This window comes from Puma concolor, unplaced genomic scaffold (genome assembly GCF_028749965.1).
Source record: "Puma concolor isolate L17-30 unplaced genomic scaffold, mPumCon1.1.hap2 unalloc_scaffold_101, whole genome shotgun sequence".
Classification (NCBI taxonomy): Eukaryota; Metazoa; Chordata; class Mammalia; order Carnivora; family Felidae; genus Puma; species Puma concolor.
Genome location: NW_028240127.1, coordinates 83418 through 101436, shown reverse-complemented (window position 1 = coordinate 101436; position 18019 = coordinate 83418). Strand labels below are relative to the sequence as shown.

The window sequence follows — 18019 nt, the reverse complement described above, 5'->3', positions numbered from 1 at the left end:
GTCCTGGTGAAGGTGAGGAGAAAAGGGAGCCCTTGTGCACTATTGGTGGGAATGTAAATTGGTGCAGCCACTCTGGAAAATAGGAAGGAGGTTCCTCCAAAAACTAAAAATAGAAGTACCATATGGTCTAGTAATTCCACTTCTGGGTATTTACAAGAAAAAAATGGAAACGCTAATTTGGCAAGATACTATGCCGTTTTGTTTGCTGCAGCATTACTTACAATAGCCAAGACGGGGAAGCAACCTAGGTGTCCATTAACCGATGAATGGATAAAGAAGAGGTGGTACACATACACATAACGGAATACTACTCGGCCGTAAAAAAGAATGAAATCTTGCCATTAATGACAACATGGATGGACCTGGAGGCTATTATGATAAATGACGTAAGTGAGACAGAGAAATACAAATATCATATGATTTTGCTTACTTGTGGAATCTAAAAAGTATAACAAACAAACAACAGACTCATAAATAGAGAGAACAGGTGGTTGCCAAAGTAGAGGTGGGTGGGGGATTAGGTGAAATAGAAGATTAAGAGGTGCAAACTTCTAGTTATAAAGAAAATAAGTCAGAGGGATGAAAAGTATAGCATAGGGAACAGAGTCGATAATGTAATAACTATGACAACAGAAGGCAACTACACTTACCATGGTGTTTCATAATGTGTGTAATTGTTGAATCGCTATGTTGTCCACACGAAACTAATGTTATATGTCAGTTATCCTTTTAGAATAAATTAATGAAAAAGGCCTCTGTGCCAACCATCAGCCTATCCTGATAGATGTATCAGCTTTAAGAAGCATACAAATCAAAATCTCACCAAAATTCGTTATTAAGCAACAGAGAAGCCATCATTTCACAAAGTCAGACTTTACCTTTCCATACAGTACAAATATACTCTCAATGATTTTTAAAAATATATGAAACGGAGAAAATAAGGCCACTCTTCATTCACTGGCACCTAAGGCACTTATTGCTGGCCCTCTAACAGGCAGAACCCCTCCCATCCATTTATTCTTTGTAATTTCTCATTTATTTCCATTTCATACTTTTCAATGCCTTCCTTTTCCTCTTCTCATTTTAAAATTTCAGAATCACAGTGTATTCAAGAATAATAGCCAGGATTTCTCAACCATGGTCGCAGGATTTCTGACTAAAGCCACCTCATTCCCAACTAAGAATGAGAGGACCCCGTAGGTATGTCTTCGTAAGAGAAAACAGTCATTACCTTGTAAAAGATTTTTTTGGACAATCTTTTTCACTTAGATATGAAATAGAATTGTTAGAGAAATTCTCACCATCGACTGGCAGATTGTTCACCAACTCTCCCTGTTTCTTATCTTTGAGTTCTATCCCCATGTTTCCTGGAACTTTTTTCATGTCATTGACCTCAACCTCTCCTTCAAAGCAAAAGAAGGGAGACTTCTGGTATTACTGTGAATGATGTCGTGATTCCACACAATTAAAAAAAAAAAATTGCCTTTGTAGCATTACAGCTAACTGCTGAATGAAAAGAGACCCAGCCTAAAAAATAGGCCTTTGGGCCTACAGAGGTTTCTTGTTATTTCTAGTATAATCTCTGAATGATAGGCAGGGCAACAGAGCATGCGATTATGAGTATAAACTTCGCAGTGCATTAGAATGATACAGATTGCTGATCTAAATAGTTTTCTCAGCACTTTTATTGCTTTGAGATCGCCTCTAACTTTACCAAAACTTTCCTTCACTTTTTACTGTGTTAAACTGGAATTTAGCTTTCCGCCATAAAAGAAGGTATGCTAATTATTGGCAGAGATTTCAGATAATGACTTGGGAAACAACAAAGAGCGCTGAAGTTTTATTGCTAAAAGTTCTGATAATCTATTATCTAACTGTAGGCATTTATACATAAACATTTTTATAAGATGTGTAAGACAGATTTTAAAAGTCCATGCAATCATGATGTGGAAAGAGCATTATATTGTAATTTAGTGGAAAGAATTTGGTTCTTAGATTTCTAGTAGCATCTTACTCTTAGTTGTTATTCTATTACCTGTTTTGGCTTTTATTCCATCCATTCCATCCATTAAGATACCAACATCAAAGTTCCCATTAGCTGTTAAAAAAAAAAAAAAGACTTAGTTGGGATCCAGAAAATGATAGATAGAGCTTTAGAATGAAAACATAAAGTACCCATACTGTAAAAAAGCTTAAGGCAGAGTCCAGTATTTCCACTATTTTATTTGAGTCCATTTTTAATTTTTAATTTCAGGCTTTCTGGGGTTCAATTTGTATTTGCAAAATGGACTCGGAGTCTAGGAAAAACATTTTATGATGCCACACTAGTTCATAAACTCTACAGGACAGTTCATGCTCTCTGTGTTCATCTTTGTTCTGGCAGGGACAAGACTCATGCAGGTACCAAGAGTAAAAGAAGTAAAGGCCATAATTCTCATCTCTTGTCTTTTACTAACATACTTTCTCCTCTTCTTTCTTAATCACTGCGTCCATTTCAGTATGGCTGCTGACTAATTATTACTCTACCACTGCAGTAATTGCTATTAGTTCTTTATGACTCCAAATAATTATTATTTTTTCTTATTCTTTTCTGCTCTTTTCAGTTTATCTCTTGATTCATCTTTCCATACTCATGAATTATTCATTTATTAATTCATACATAAAGGGAGACAGATATAAAGCCTCACTCCAAGGAACCACCAAACAGACCAAATAATGACAGTTCTTAGGCAATAAGGCTTTGAAAGAGCTCCAGTTCCCCTCTGCTCCCTCCAGTGGTTTCCAGGCTACTAGCTTTCACTGCAAATAGAAAATGTTATTTTTCAAGGCTATTACGGAGCTGTAAGACAGAGGATGGGAATAGGGCAAATTAAAATATCACAAAGCTCACTATTCTTACTGAGATTCAGTCTTTTTTCTCTTAAATCCTCCCAGATTGCAGCAAACCTTTGGTTAATTTCCAGTTCTGAAAATGTTAATTTTGACCATTTTTGCCAGTTTGCTCATTGCTCTTATGGAGGAGAGAGTTTTTCGGTGGTTCCTATTCTGCCTTTTATCTGACATCCCCAAGTGAGTTTCTGAAGCTAAAAATAACCTCTGGCAATTGTTGATAGTCCCACTTAGTTATTTTTTTCCAGATGTCCCAGGGAAACTTAAAAGCATAAAGAAAATAAGCAAATAAAAAACTAACTACATGTTTTTCATTGGTACACAGTAGTACTTGAAAATTAAGGAATGATTCAATAAAAATATCTTTTGGGGAAAAAAAAAACTCACCCTATCAGAAGGGTATAAAACCCATGGCAAAGACATAACTAAATAGTATATGAATCATGTGAAAAAAAATATTTTTTCAGGTAAGAGGCAGTATTCAGTAAAATGTTTCTAGGTGATATTGCTTGACCTCAGTGGATTGTGCTCAGCTAAATATATTCTTTTTTGGTTTATTTAAAGTGGGGATTACTTTGTGATGCATCACACTTCAATCCTAATATTTTATTTAATACATACAATACTGACCTTGAATCGTGAAGTCTGGTCCAAGGATATGATGATCCATGCCTATATAGAAGTGGCAAAAATGTCATTCATATTGGCTGAAACCAAAGCCCTTGTTCCTGTGAAAACTACTAACCTGACTGAGGCCCCAGCAACATTCTCAGCCTCTACTAGAATACTAAGAATTGTGATACACTAGACATTAAGTTCCTTGGGTCAAGGACTATGTCTGTATTTCGTGGTCATTGTATTTCTGGCACTGAGCAGAATACATGCTATATAGTGCTCAGTAAATATTTGTTAAATAAACGAATAAGTATCAACTTTAGATTAATATATTGAGAGAAAAAATAATTCTTATTTCAGCTACATAAGTCCTATAAAAAATGTCAGCTGCAAAACCCAAATTTTCATGAAGGCATAATGATATCTAAATCACTCACCATCAACTGGTACATCTGAAGCATCTGAAGCAACTCGTACATCATTAAGTTCCTCAGCTGTAAGTCTGATTGCCATGTTTTCAAGAATAGAGTCAAGGTCATGGTCATCATCTTGCAACCCAACAAAAGAGAAAGATACGAGGATATTAAAATAAAAATCAAAATATAATATAAATTCCTAATGTATGGTGGTATCAATTTCATCATAAAAAAAAGAGGCTAAGGACATTTAAATTTTTAAAGAGAAATACTAATGGACTAAAATTATCTATTCATTTATACCCAAAATATCCCACACTGAAGATAAGCTTACATAACACAATACATCAGAATAAGGCTGAGACACCACTCAGGTTAATTTTAGCAGCAAAAACTGCAAATATAATAGTTATTTTTTATATAAACATTTATACAAGGAGATTCAGTTTGGTCACTGTATTTCAAGATATACTATCTTAAATTTTTATAGCTGGGCCTAAATTTTATTATTTCCACATCAAAAATCTAGGTAAACCTAAATATTTAGAACACCTTTTAAAAACAAGACAGAAAATTATTTAATCAGTAGGAACATATGTGTGTATTAAAACTAATCATGGAAATATATATGAGAATGGCAGGGGGCAATATTTAATAAGAAAAAAAGCAAAACACAAGAGTCTCAATCTGACATCTTTATTTGAATCTCACTCACCTTTTACATCTTCTGCACAATTCAGCAAACTAGTCTTATATATTTTTCTACTAGCTGTAGCTGCAAGAAACACATAATTTAGGTCATAGAGAAAATATCTAGACATGCTAAAACAATATCAAATATCCAAGTTCAGAAATATACAGCATAAAATAATTTGCTCCTAAAATTTACCTAGTATCTTCTAGAAATAATAAAACAAAAAATGTAAACGAAATTCTTAATATGGTAAATCAATTCTTTAGCACCTGAGACAATTATTAATATTTGCCAGGCCAAAGCAAAAACACTTCCTTATGTTGTGTTTTTTCTGAGTCCACATTTTTCCCCCTCTACTAGTAAGGATAGTTCTACATCTCTCCTCGTCCTCCTCCTTTGTCCTAGAGGTCTTAACCCAAGGCATCTCAATGGAAGGAAAAATAACTATCAATATTCCTTAGTCCAGATGGCAAGACTGATGATTGATGAGCCTCTTGATTTTGACATATTTTTAAATGGCAATTTATGTATTCCTAAATATGAAAAATAATTATCTTTAGAATTATGGATATTTTTAACTCTAACTTCTAAGTGATCTAGAATAAACATGGAGATTTGGATTATACAAAATTTGTAGGCTATAATTCTAATTCCCTCAAGATTCTACCTGATACTTGCAATGGCTGAACAACTCCCTGGATGACTATATTAACTCTCTTGAAGACTATTCTGATATTTGAAATGCCCACCATTAATTGGAAGTAATTTCTTTAGCTCCGAATGCTCTGGTGAGGACTCTATCCCCATATTTTGCAAGACATTTTCCAGGTCACTGAGGTCAACTTCTCCTCCTGCAGAACAAAAGAAGTAGAGAAAGATGACACTTTAAAAAATAGCATAATTTCCAGTTATTAAAGAGAAATAAAGCATAATGATACCTGCTAAAAAATAAGCAGTCAGCTACAGACACAAAATGAACAGTGTTTCTTTAACACTGGCAAAAGAGATGCTCCCATAATAATGGTTATAAAGTAATATTTCACAATTGAATAAGGTTCATATAACTTAAAAATTATTAGAATAATAAAGATGATCGGTACAAATAACTTAATATAGGGTATGGAAATTAAGCTAGAAATCAATAGCAAAAGCTACTAGGAAACTCCCCTAACTTTGGAAACTAAAGAATGCCTCTCTAAATAAATCATGTGTCAAAAAAATAAACCAAACTGGAAGTTAGAATATTTTGAATTGAGTAAAAATAATAATATTACATATTAAAACTTAAAGGATATGGTAAGGTTGTGCTGAGGGAAATTCACAGCCTTAAATGCATGTAATAGAAAAGATGAAAAGATCAATAACCCAAGGTTCTATCTTAAAAAGTTAGGAAAGAACAGCAAATTAAACCCCTCAAAAGGAGAAGAAAAGTTCTAAGGACAAAAGCAGAAACTACTGAAATGAAAAGCAAACTTTAAATAAAATCAATACAGCCAAATGTTGGGTTTTGGAAAGACCAACAAAAGTGATACATACCCGCACTAAGACTGACAAAGGAAAAAAAGAGAGAAAGCACAAAGAATAAATATTTCTAATGACAAAAAGGACATTACTAAGAATAGCCAAGAAGAGTTTAGAGAAGTAAATAAAATTGGGAGGATTTATGCTTCAGATATCAAGACAGATTAAATCTACATTAAAAGAGTAGGTATACTGGTGCAAGGACCAGCAGATAGACCAAAGAACAAAAAGAATAAAAAGTCCACACGTTTATTATCTTTGATTTATGAAAAAGCTAGCCTTACATTAAAGTAGGGAAAGGATCATCTTGTCAATAAATGGTGAATATCCATTTAGAAGAAAAAGGGACCCTTATCCCACATCATGTAGAAAAATCAATTGAGTGGATTATAGATCTAAATGTGAAAGGAAAATAATAAAGCTCCCACAAGATAAAATAGGAGACGTTTTCATGACCGCGGTGTATGGAAGGATTTCTTCAACAGGCTCCCAAACATTCTAACTATAAAAGAAAAAAGGTTGACTAATTCAACTACGTGTCAAAGAGAAACTTTTGTTCATCAGAAGATAAAATACAAGAGGAGACACCACACAGCACTGCCAATGCCCCCGCGGAGAAGCTGAGATCACCACCGAATTTGAAATATTTAAAGTGGATTCAAAATTGTTTCAGTAATGCAGACAATTAAGTGCGTTGTTGTGGGTGACGTTGCTGTTGGTAAAACATGACTCCTGATATCCTACACAACAAACACATTTCCGAGGATGTACCGACTCTTGGTGACAACTATGCAGTCACCATTATGATCGATAGGGGGCCATACACTCTTGGACTTTCTGATACTGCGGGGCAAGAGGACTATGACAGATTACAACTGCCAAGTTATTCTACAAACGTATTTCAATGTATCTACGAATACATTTCTACAAATGTATTCCAGTCTGTTATTCAGTGATCTCTGCCTCCTCATTCGAAAATGTGAAGGAAATGTGGGTGCCTGAGATAACTTACCACTGTCCCAAGACTCCTTTCTTGCTTGTCGGGACCCAAATTGATCTTAAAGATGACTCCTCTACGACTGAGAAACCAAGAACAAAGAGAAGTCTATCCCTCCGGAGACTGCCGAAATGATGTGAAAAGCTGGCCCATGACCTGAAGGTGGTCAAATATGTGGCGGGTTCTGCACTCACAGAAAGGCCTAAAGAATGTATGTGACGAGGCAATATTGGCTGGCCTGGGGCCTCCAGAACCAAAGGAGAGCTGCTGCTATGAACAACTCTCCAGAGCCCTTTCTGCACTGCTGGTGTCAGCATTGTACTAAAAGCAATGTTAAACTAAAGATGAAAAATTCAAATTCATTTCTGCAATAATGACAAGTGCCTTGCACCTACAAACATGCACTTGTGTGAGACAAGGCCCATAGGTATGATTCCCTTCCCTTTCTCAATATTAGTTAATTCAGTAATTGTGTATTGTCAGAAAGGGATTAGTACTAGGTTTTTATCTTGTTGTTTCAAAAATATTTTTTTTGTTGTTTAAAAGCAAGGCATGCTTGTGATGACTCTGTAATTGACGAATTTGGGTTGTTAAAGCTACTCCCAGGCTCCATCCACTCTCGAGTTGCAAATATTTATGTGCCCAACATGAAAGCAGCCAAATCCATAAAGCAACTATTAATAGATATGTAAAGGAAGAAATTGATAGCAATGAACTAACAGTAAAGGACTTTAACATCCCACTTATACCAAATATATAAAGCAACTATTATTCTGGAGAACAATCTGGGAAATCCAGTTTTTTTCTTTTACCTTTATTGGCGGGGAGGAGAGAGTATGTGGGCATTTGTTTTTATTTAGTCATGCTTTTTAAATTCATTAGCCACTGGACAGCTCTTAGGGGGAAGAGGATGGACTGACTCCACATTCCATTTCCTAGATCAAGTTTAGAACACTTGTCCCCCACCTGGTGCTCTTAGGAAGGAGTATAGTAAATGCCTCATTTAATAACATACTCATAGTTAAAAGTTGCCTTTTCTCTCCACCCATGAGTAGGCCCAGTACTGGATGAAATTCCTGAAAGTAGGGAGAACCTGTCTGGCCCCTCCTCTTTTCTAGGATGTACTCTATATGTGACTGTGACTTTCAGGGAAATTTGATTGCCATATGCTATTTTTTTGACGTTACTTTCTAACTTCTTTCACTGATAAATGAAGAAAAGTGTTTTGGGGGGTATTTTGAAATACATCCAATGGATTGAGTGTGTAATTAAAAAACATTTTTCCCTATCAAAAAAAAAGACGATAAAATATAAGTGAAAAGTCAAACTATACAGCAAGATATTTATAGTTTATATAACCTGCAAGGGACTTGTATCTAGAGTACATTAAAAAAAAAAACAAACAAACAGGTAAAAGATAAACGAAAAATGCAATAGGAATTTCTGGGAAAGATGGCAAGGTAGGAGGATCCTAAGCTCATTTGTCTCATGGATACCCCTCGATACACCCATATCAGTGTAACCAACCCAGAAAATAACCTGAAGACTGTCAGAACAGACCCCCCACAGTTAATTGAAGAGAAGAGGCCACAATGAAAAGAATGGGAGGAATAATGGAGATGTGGTTAGAACCAGACCCCCAGGAAAACCAACCACAAATGTGAGGGACGCCACAAGCACGGAAAAGGGAGAGGAAGAGATCTCCTACCAGGCACCCCAGACATGGGTGACCTGCACTGTAAAGACAAACCCCCATAATATTTGGCTTTGAAAGACAGAGGGGCTTAACTTTTTTTTTTTTTAACTTTTACAATCACTGGAGCTTAACACCTAGAATTTTAAAAATCAGTTGGCTTGGCTCTGGGAGAGCTGGAGGGCAAGAGGAAACAGTCTCCATCCTTAAAGAGACAGCATAACAAACAGCCCTGCAGGGATCCAGCATAGAAGTGGCAGTTTGAAAAGTGGCTGGGATATAGAGAAAGGAGATTTATTTACTAATCTCAGAACTTCTCCTGGAAGGGCAGGGATCTTTAGGAGACTTCTCCAAGAATAAAAGACCTGGCAGGCACCATTTCTCTCCCCTACCCCCACCCTAATCCAGATACCCAGACAGCTGCAGGAACCAGCTGGAACACTTGCCATGTAGCTTGCTAACACCGCTTGACCCACCCCTGCATTCTCCTGCAGACTGCCCCCTCCAACCATCCCCACTGGGCAGGAGTCCATCCAAAGCAGCACTAGATGCCTCTCATTTTGTAAGCAGCAGGCAGCTCCAACACTGTCCAGGACCACTCCCAAGTGACTCTTGCCCTGGGAGAGGGAACATAATCACACACATCAGTTTGACTATATTCCCAGCTCTGGGATGGGTACAGACCTCTGACTGCCAGCTCTACCCACCAATGAAGATCTCACAGCGGGCAGCAGAAAGTGAGCACCCTGATGTTTGGTGCAACCACAGCTCTGGCAAATGGGGTGAGGGCAGGCATCTGGTCTGACCCAACTCAAGCCCAAGGTGGCCCCAGACTGGCCCTTTAGCATCACAGGGACCAAACCTTGTCCACAACAGGCAAAGAAGGCCATTGCAGATGACAACTGATGGCAAACATGACTCAACAATCACAGCCCTAGGGCATGCAACACCCAGAGAAGACAGCTGAAATGCTAGTTTTTGGTGAACAGGGGACATTACACAACAGGACACTACAGGGCCTCTTCTTCATAAGACCGCTTTTTTCAAGATCAGGGACATAGCTGACTTTCCCAATACATAGAAACAGACACAGGGAGTTAGACAAAATGAAGCTGCGGCCTATGTCCCAAATGAAAGAACAGGTCAAAATCACAGCAAAAGAGCTAAATGAAACAGAGATAAGCAATATACCCGATAGAGAATTTAAAGTAATGGTCATGAAGGTACTTACTGGATGTGAGGAAAGAGTAGAGGATCATAGTGAGAAATTCAACAAAGATATGAGAAAATACAAAAAAAGAACCAGAGATGAAGAACTCATTAACTAAAATTAAAAACACACTAGAGTGAATAAATAGTAGACTAGAGGAAGCAAAAGAACAGATCATTACTGAAAGAACAGTAATGGAAAGCAACTAAGCTGAAAAGGAAAGAGTAAAAGAACAATATAAAATGAGAATAGAGAACTCAGTGACACCATCACATGTAATAACATTAGCATTATAGGGATCCCAGAAGGAGAAGAGAGAGAAAAGCGGCCAGAAAAGTTTGTTAGAAGAAATAATAGCTGAAAAATTCCCTAATGTGGAGAAGGAGACAAATCAAGATTCAGAAGACTCTGAGTCCCCAACAAAATAAACCCAAGGAAGTCTACACCAAGACACATAATAATTAAAATGGCAAAAAATAGTGGTAAAGAGAGAACTTTAAAAGCAGCAAGAGAAAAAAGTTATATGCAAGGGAAACTCCTTAAGTCTATCCGCTGATTTTTCAGAAGAAACTTTGCAGTCCAGAAGGGAGTGGTATGATATATTCAAAGTGCTGAAAGAAAACAACCTGCAACCAAGAATACTCTATCCAGCAAGGCTATCATTCAGAATAGAAGGAGAGACAGAGTTTCCCAGACAAACAAAAGTAAAAGGCATTCCTCACCATTAAACCGGTCTTACAAGAAATGTTAAGAGGAATTCTTTGGAAAGGAAAGGCCATAATCAGGAGCAAGCAAATTAGGAAAGGAAAAAAATTCACGGGGGCATACAAACATAACCAAAGTGGTAGATCAATCACTTATAAAACCAGTATGGAAGTTAAAGCACAAAAGCAGTAAAATCAATTATAGCTATAGAAATCAGTCAAGGAATTCACAAAATAAAAGGAAGTAAAATATGAAATCATACATATAAAATGTGTGTGTGGGGGGGGGGAGGGGAGAAATTTAGTGCTTTTAGAATGGGTTCAAACTTAAGCAACCAGCACCTAATATAGGCTGCTTATATGCATAGGATATTATATATAAACCTGATGGCAACCACAAATAAAAAAACGTGTAATAGATATGCAAAAAACAAAAGAAAAAGATATTGACGCATATCACTAAAGGCCATCAAACCACAACGGAAGAAAGCAAGAGAAGAAAGGAACAAAGAAGAACTACAAAAGCCACCAAAAGCTACTAGAACCGATAAATGAAATCAGCCAAGTTACAGGGTACAAAATCAATATACAGAAATCTGTTGCATTTCTACACATTAATAATGAAGTAGAGAAAGAGAAATTAAGAAAACAATCCCATTTTCAATTGCACCAAAAATAATAAAATATTTAGGAGTAAATTCAGCCACAGAGGTGAAAGACCCATACATTGAAAACTATAAAATATTGATGAAAACATTGGAAGATGACATAAACAAATGGAAAGATATTCCATGCTCATGAAGTAGAAGAACAAATACTGTTAAAATGTCCATAGTATGCAAAGCAATCTACAGATTTAATGAATTCTCTATCAAAATACCAGTAACAAATATAACAAATAGTCCTAAAATTTATACGGAACCTCAGAAACCCCGAACAGCCAAAACAATCTTGACAAAGAAGAACAAAGCGGGTGGTATCACAATTCCAGATTTCAAGTCATACTACAAAGCGGTAGCAATCGAAACAATATAGTACTGGTATAAAAAGAGACATATAGACCAATAGAAAAGGGTAGAAAGCATATAAAGCATATTTAGGCATATAATCCACAATTATATGGTCAATTAATCTTTGACAAAAGATTATACAATGGGAAAAAAGACAATCTCTTCAACAAATGGTGCTGGGAAAACTGGACAGCTACATATAACAGAATGAAACTGGACCACTTTACACCCCACACCAAGGGATACTAAAATGGATTAAAGACCTAAATAGGAGACTTACTGCTATAAAAATCTAGAAAAGAGCACAGGCAGTAATTTCTCTGACATTGGCCGTAGCAACATTTTTTTCTAGATATGTCTCCTGAGGCAAGGGGAATAAAAGCAAAAATAAACTATTGGGATGCCATCAAAATAAAAACTTCTGCATAGCAAAGGAAATAATCAACAAAATTAAAAGACAACCTATTGGATGGGAGAAGATATTTGCAAATGATGTATCTGATAAAGAGTTAGTATCAAAATGTATAAAGAACTTACACCAAGTCAACATCAAAAAGCCCCAAATAAACCAATTAAAAAATGGGCAGAAGACACAAGCAGACATTTCTCCAAAGAAGACATACAGATGACCAACAGACATGTGAAAACAAGCTCAATATCACCTATCATCAGGGATACACAAATCAAAACTACAATGAGATATCACCTCACACCGGTCAGGATAGCTAAAATCAAAAACACAAGAAACAACAAGGGTTGGTGAGGATGTGGAAAAAAAGGAACTCTCGTGCACTGTTGGTGGGAATGCAAACTGGTGCAGCCACTGTGGAAGACATTATGGAGAGTCCTCAAAAAAATTAAAAATAGACTACCCTATGATCCAGTAATCACATTACTGGGTATTTATCCAAAGAATACAAAAACACTAATTCAGAAGGATATGTGCACCTCTATGTTTATTGCAGCATTATTTACAATAACCATACTATAGAAGCAGCCCAAGTGTCCATCAGCTGATGAATGGATAAAGAAGATGTAGTGTGTGTGTGTGTGTGTGTGTGTGTGTGTATATATACACGCACATATATATATATATACACACACACACACACACACACACATACACATACATATATATAATGGAATATATATATATATAATGGAATATATATATAATGGAATATATATATAATGGAAATTATATATATAATGGAATATATATATAATGGAAATTATATATATAATGGAATATATATATAATGGAATATATATGTAATGGAATATTATTCGGCCATAAAAAGAATGAAATCTTGCCATTTGCAACAACATGGATGGAGCTAGAGACTATAATGCTAAGTGAAATAAGTCAATCAGAGAAAGACAAATATCAAAGGATTTCACTCATATGTGGAATTTAAGAAATAAACAAACAAAGAGAAAAAAAAAGAGTGAGAGAAACTAAGGAACAGACTCTGAAGTACAGAGAACACACCGATGGTTACCAGGAGGCAGATGGGTGGGTGGGTTGGGGGATGAGTGAAGTAGGTAATGGGGACTGAAGAGTACACTTAGCTGATGAGCACTGAGTAATGTATAGAGCTGTTGAATAATGTATAGCTGTCACTAGAATGTATACCTGAAACTAATATAACACCTTATGATACATATACTTGAATTTAAAAAACAAAAATTTTTTTAAAAATTCAGTATGTAGAACACAGACATCCAAGCAAATAGGCAACAGACATGAAAGGAGCTTTATAGGGGCGCCTGGGTGGCGCAGTCGGTTAAGCGTCCGACTTCAGCCAGGTCACGATCTCGCGCTCCGTGAGTTTGAGCCCCGCGTCGGGCTCTGGGCTGATGGCTCAGAGCCTGGAGCCTGTTTCCAATTCTGTGTCTCCCTCTCTCTCTGCCCCTCCCCCGTTCATGCTCTGTCTCTCTCTGTCCCCAGAATAAATAAACGTCGAAAAAAATATTAAAAAAAAAAAAAAAAAAAAGAAAGGAGTTTTATAGCAGAGGTATCCAAATAACCAGTAAACATGAATGCTCAACATCATTAATCATTAGGGAAATCCAAAAATAACAGTGGGATACCACAGCATGCTCACCAGAATGGCTACAATGGAGAAGAGAGATAATACCAAGTATTAGCAAGGATGTAAAGCAATTGTTGATGTGTCAAATGGTACAACTGCTTTAGAAAATGGATTGACAATATCTACTCAAGTACACACAATCCCATCTTACAACAAAGAAATTTCATTTCTAGGTGGATGGCCTAGAATTGTGCACATATGTTCACCAAAAGGCATATACAAGAATATTCATAGCAATATGTTCTTCATAACTGCTCCACACTAGAAATGTCCTGTGATGGTAGACTGGATACATATCTTGTGGTATACTGACCCAGTGGAATATCGCACGGCAATTCAGGTACAACGAGCTAGTCAGAAATCATTTTACCTACTACCGCACATTCTCTAAAGATCTCCTTGACTATAATTTGACTGTACAATATGCAGCAATGAAAACTAACAAACTGCCGCTACATGCAACAATGTGGACAAATCTCAGAGAATAAGATGTAATACAATGTTACATGAAAGAAGTCAGACATCATGGAACACAGATCAGATGACTGCATTTATACAAATTTCAAAAGCGGGTGAAACTAATCTGTGGTCCTAGAATACAGGCTGCAGTTACCTCCAGAGAGTCCAGAGGACATGACTGTGAAGTGGTAGAGTGGCTCTTCTGTATTATTGATAATGTATTCCTTCATCCAGGTGATAGATAAATACGTATGTTCACTTGGTAATAATTCTTAAGCTGGACACATTACACAATGTAGTAATTACGTGTTTCATACTTCAGTAAAATCTCTATCACAGGAAAAAATATAATTTAGTGTAGACTTGGGATCTCATATTTATAGTAATTTCTCACTGACCTGTAATAACTTGTACTGAATCTATCAATGTTTTTAGATCAGTCTTCCCTTTAGCTAAAAAATAAGACATAATGGAGATACAAAGCAGGTTCTTTAAAAAATTATAAAATAAGAAACCAGAAATAAGCTACATTTCATTATTCCACATCACCATTTGGGCTCACTTGAATTGCTTAATTCTTAGTTTTATGACATTGATTCTATTTTACTTTTTTAAATTTTTTTAATGTTTTAATTTATTTTTCTTTGAGACAGAGAGAGACAGAGTAGGAGCAGGGGAGGGGCAAAGAGAGAGGGAGACACAGAATCCAAAGCAGGCTCCAGGTTCTGAGCTGTCAGCACAGAGCCTGACGCAGGGCTCGAACTCACAGACTGTGAGATCACGACCTGAGCTGAAGTCGGACGCTTAACTGACTGAGCCACCCAGGTGCCCCAAGACATTGATTCTATTTTAGTAAGCTGGCCTTTGACCCTTGAACCATAAAGTCTGGCCCATGGAAAAATATGCTTTTACTCAGCTCTTTTAGTCCTTATAAACAGGATAGAAAATACCATCCATGCAAGTTAATTCTCTAAAGGCCCTCAATTCTGGTAATGCTATGACTCTTAAGTATGAGTCTCTAGTGAAGAAAAGTCTATTTTCATCTCTGGTTCATTGCTAATATACTCTGATTCTCCCTGTTGCTCAGAATTGCTGCAAATGATTACAATGTACTAGAAGTAAGTATTAGTGGCCTGACCAAAGGCAGTTTTTGTTTTCCTTAGGAATCATTCACTTTTTCGCTCATTTACTCTATCATCTCTCACTCAACATTTATAGGGTGCTTACTTATAGGCCAGACACTCTGCTACGTACTAGATACAGAATAACCTTTTCTATTCTAAGGTCACATTAAAGTGACAAGACAGGCAAATAAGCATACATTTACACAATGTGGCAATTATAATGAAAAATGTATGCAGTTATTGTGGAAACACAGAGAAGAGACATCTAATGGAGCCTGGGTATTTAAAGAACTTACTAGAAAAAGTGCCCTCAACTCTAATAAGCAATGGTGAGGAGTAGGTCAAACAAAGGGGAAGGGGAAACCCTCTGAATAGCGGGGAAAGTATAAACAAAACAAAGATGCGACAAAAAGCATGATATATGTATGCTTGGAATAAAAGTTCAATGTTAGTGAGGGTAAAATACTAGATTGAACAGATAAGGCCAACCCAGATAATGAAAGAGCTTGTTTGCCATAAAAAGGACTTGAGACAATCCCAAGTACCTAACTGAAAGCCATTAAAGGATTTTAAATTGGTGCAGAATGTCATCAGATTTGCATCTTATATGGATCACTCTAACGTCTAATATTTTGTGGAAGCCGTTGTAGTAGCTGAAGTCAGGAATGAAAGGACCTAAAATAGGGCAGTGGTAGCAGGGAGTGAGAGAAACTGATGCATTTACCTATGGGATTTTTTCCAATGGTTTATTATGAAAATTTGTAAACATATAGCAAAGTTGAAGGAACTGTGCAATAAACACCCATATGCCCACCATCTGATTCTACTATTTAACATTTTACTATACTTGGCTTGTCACATATCCATCCATCTACCCATCTGTGTGCAGTAATTTTTAAATTTAGGTTTATATAAAGGTAAAACTTACAAAATTAGGTGACAGATAATCCAGATAGTGGTTGACAGGAATTGGGGGAATCAAAAATGAATTCCATATATCTAGCTTAGGTGAATAGATGGATAGGGAGAGCACAAATGAGATTGAGAATACAGGACTAGGAGACTGGACAGGAAAATACTGAATTCAGTTCTAAATTCTAAATTCAGTTCAGTTGGGAAAAAGAAGCATCCCATGGAATATCCAAGTAGAAATGTCTAGCAGGCATTTGGATACACCAGTCTGAAGCTGTATAGAAACACAGATTTACAGTCATAAGCATGTAGATGATAGGTTGAACAAAAGACAGTGATGAGATTACCCAGGTAGAGTATGCAAAATGAAAATCAAAAAATGAGAAGATCCAGGTTAGGAGGAAAAAAACACAGAAGCCAAAGGAGAATAATTTCAAGAAGGTGAGGATTATCACCAATACAAAAGACCGTAGAAAGCTCCAATGAAAAGTGAATAATGTCTAATGCAACTAGCAAATGGCAGGTTACTGGTGCCCGGAGAGAACTTTCAGTGGTATTATGGGGCTGTGTCCGAAGAGAGGAATGATGGGGAATGTGGGAAGGGTACACAGTGGGCTTGCATTTATTTCCTTTCCCATCGTTTAACTGTGCTTCCTCAACATTCCCAGATGTGAAAGATGGTCTTGGAATCAGTCTAGTCAAGTGCTTTGTGTTCTATATACATTCAGAAAATGGAAGACAGGATTAGTTCTTGTTCTAGAACTACATTTTTCCCTACATTTTACATCACAAAATTAATCTGGTTTCAGAATAACGCTTACATAGACCCTCGAGACCAAATTTTCCTGAAAGACTTTTTATATCTAAAATGAGTCACCATAAAGTGGAAGTTTTCTTTTCATCTCTCCAGAATCTTCTTTGGCGAGTTCAAAGCCCATGTTCCCTAGTATCTCGTCCAGGTCTCTGACAGCTACTGTCTCTCCTCAGGGAAAGAGAAAAAAATATGAAAATTCCTACTAATGCTGAAATGTTCCATATATTTTACCCATTCATTATAGACTTGGCAGAAATATGCAAGATCCATGGAACATGTTTCAGTTTACGGCAGGGCTTCAATACGGTTAGAATTAAGCTCACTTCTCTTAAACCTTTTTGGAAAAATAACCATATACACCATAAACTTCTAAAGGAACAGAATTAGTTTCCAGTGTATAATTTTTATGATAGAAACAGGCAGGGGGCGCCTGGGTGGCTCCGTCAGTTAAGTGTCCGACTTCAGCTCAGGTCATGATCTCACAGTTCCTGGGTTCAAGACCCACATCTAGTTCTGTGCTGACGGCTCAGAGCCTGGAGCCTGCTTCAGATTCTGTCTGTCTGTCTGTCTGTCTCTCTCTCTCTCTCTCTCTCTCTCTCTCTCTCTGCCTCTCCCCCACTCATGCTCTGTCTCTGTCTCTCAAAAGAAAATAAATGTTAAACATTTTTAAGAAAAATAAATGGGCAGTTCCAGTGAAACGAGAACATCACCATGGTTGGAGTAAGAACACAAGGGTTGAATATTGTTCTCTACTATTTATTATCTACTGGAACTTAGGTAAATAACCTAACTTTGAGTCCTAGTTTTCTGTTGTATGAAACAAAGATGAGACTATCTTGCAGAGCTTCTGTGAAGATAAAATAAC

At 36.7% G+C, this 18019-nt stretch overlaps 1 protein-coding gene across 1 annotated transcript in view; it reads right to left on the bottom strand.

Moving 5' to 3' along the window:
- Window positions 1-2912: 2912 nt before the first annotated feature.
- LOC147571735 (uncharacterized) overlaps window positions 2913-18019 on the bottom strand; it is a 33182-nt gene continuing 18075 nt past the window's right edge. The window contains exons 7-11 of the mRNA XM_086696114.1: window positions 17218-17322; window positions 5364-5465; window positions 4636-4695; window positions 3942-4052; window positions 2913-3561 (exon numbers count right to left, since the gene is read on the bottom strand). Of these exons, the coding sequence (XP_086552240.1) occupies window positions 3500-3561; window positions 3942-4052; window positions 4636-4695; window positions 5364-5465; window positions 17218-17322 (440 nt within the window). The 3' untranslated portion in view covers window positions 2913-3499. The remainder of the gene's footprint in view (window positions 3562-3941; window positions 4053-4635; window positions 4696-5363; window positions 5466-17217; window positions 17323-18019) is intronic.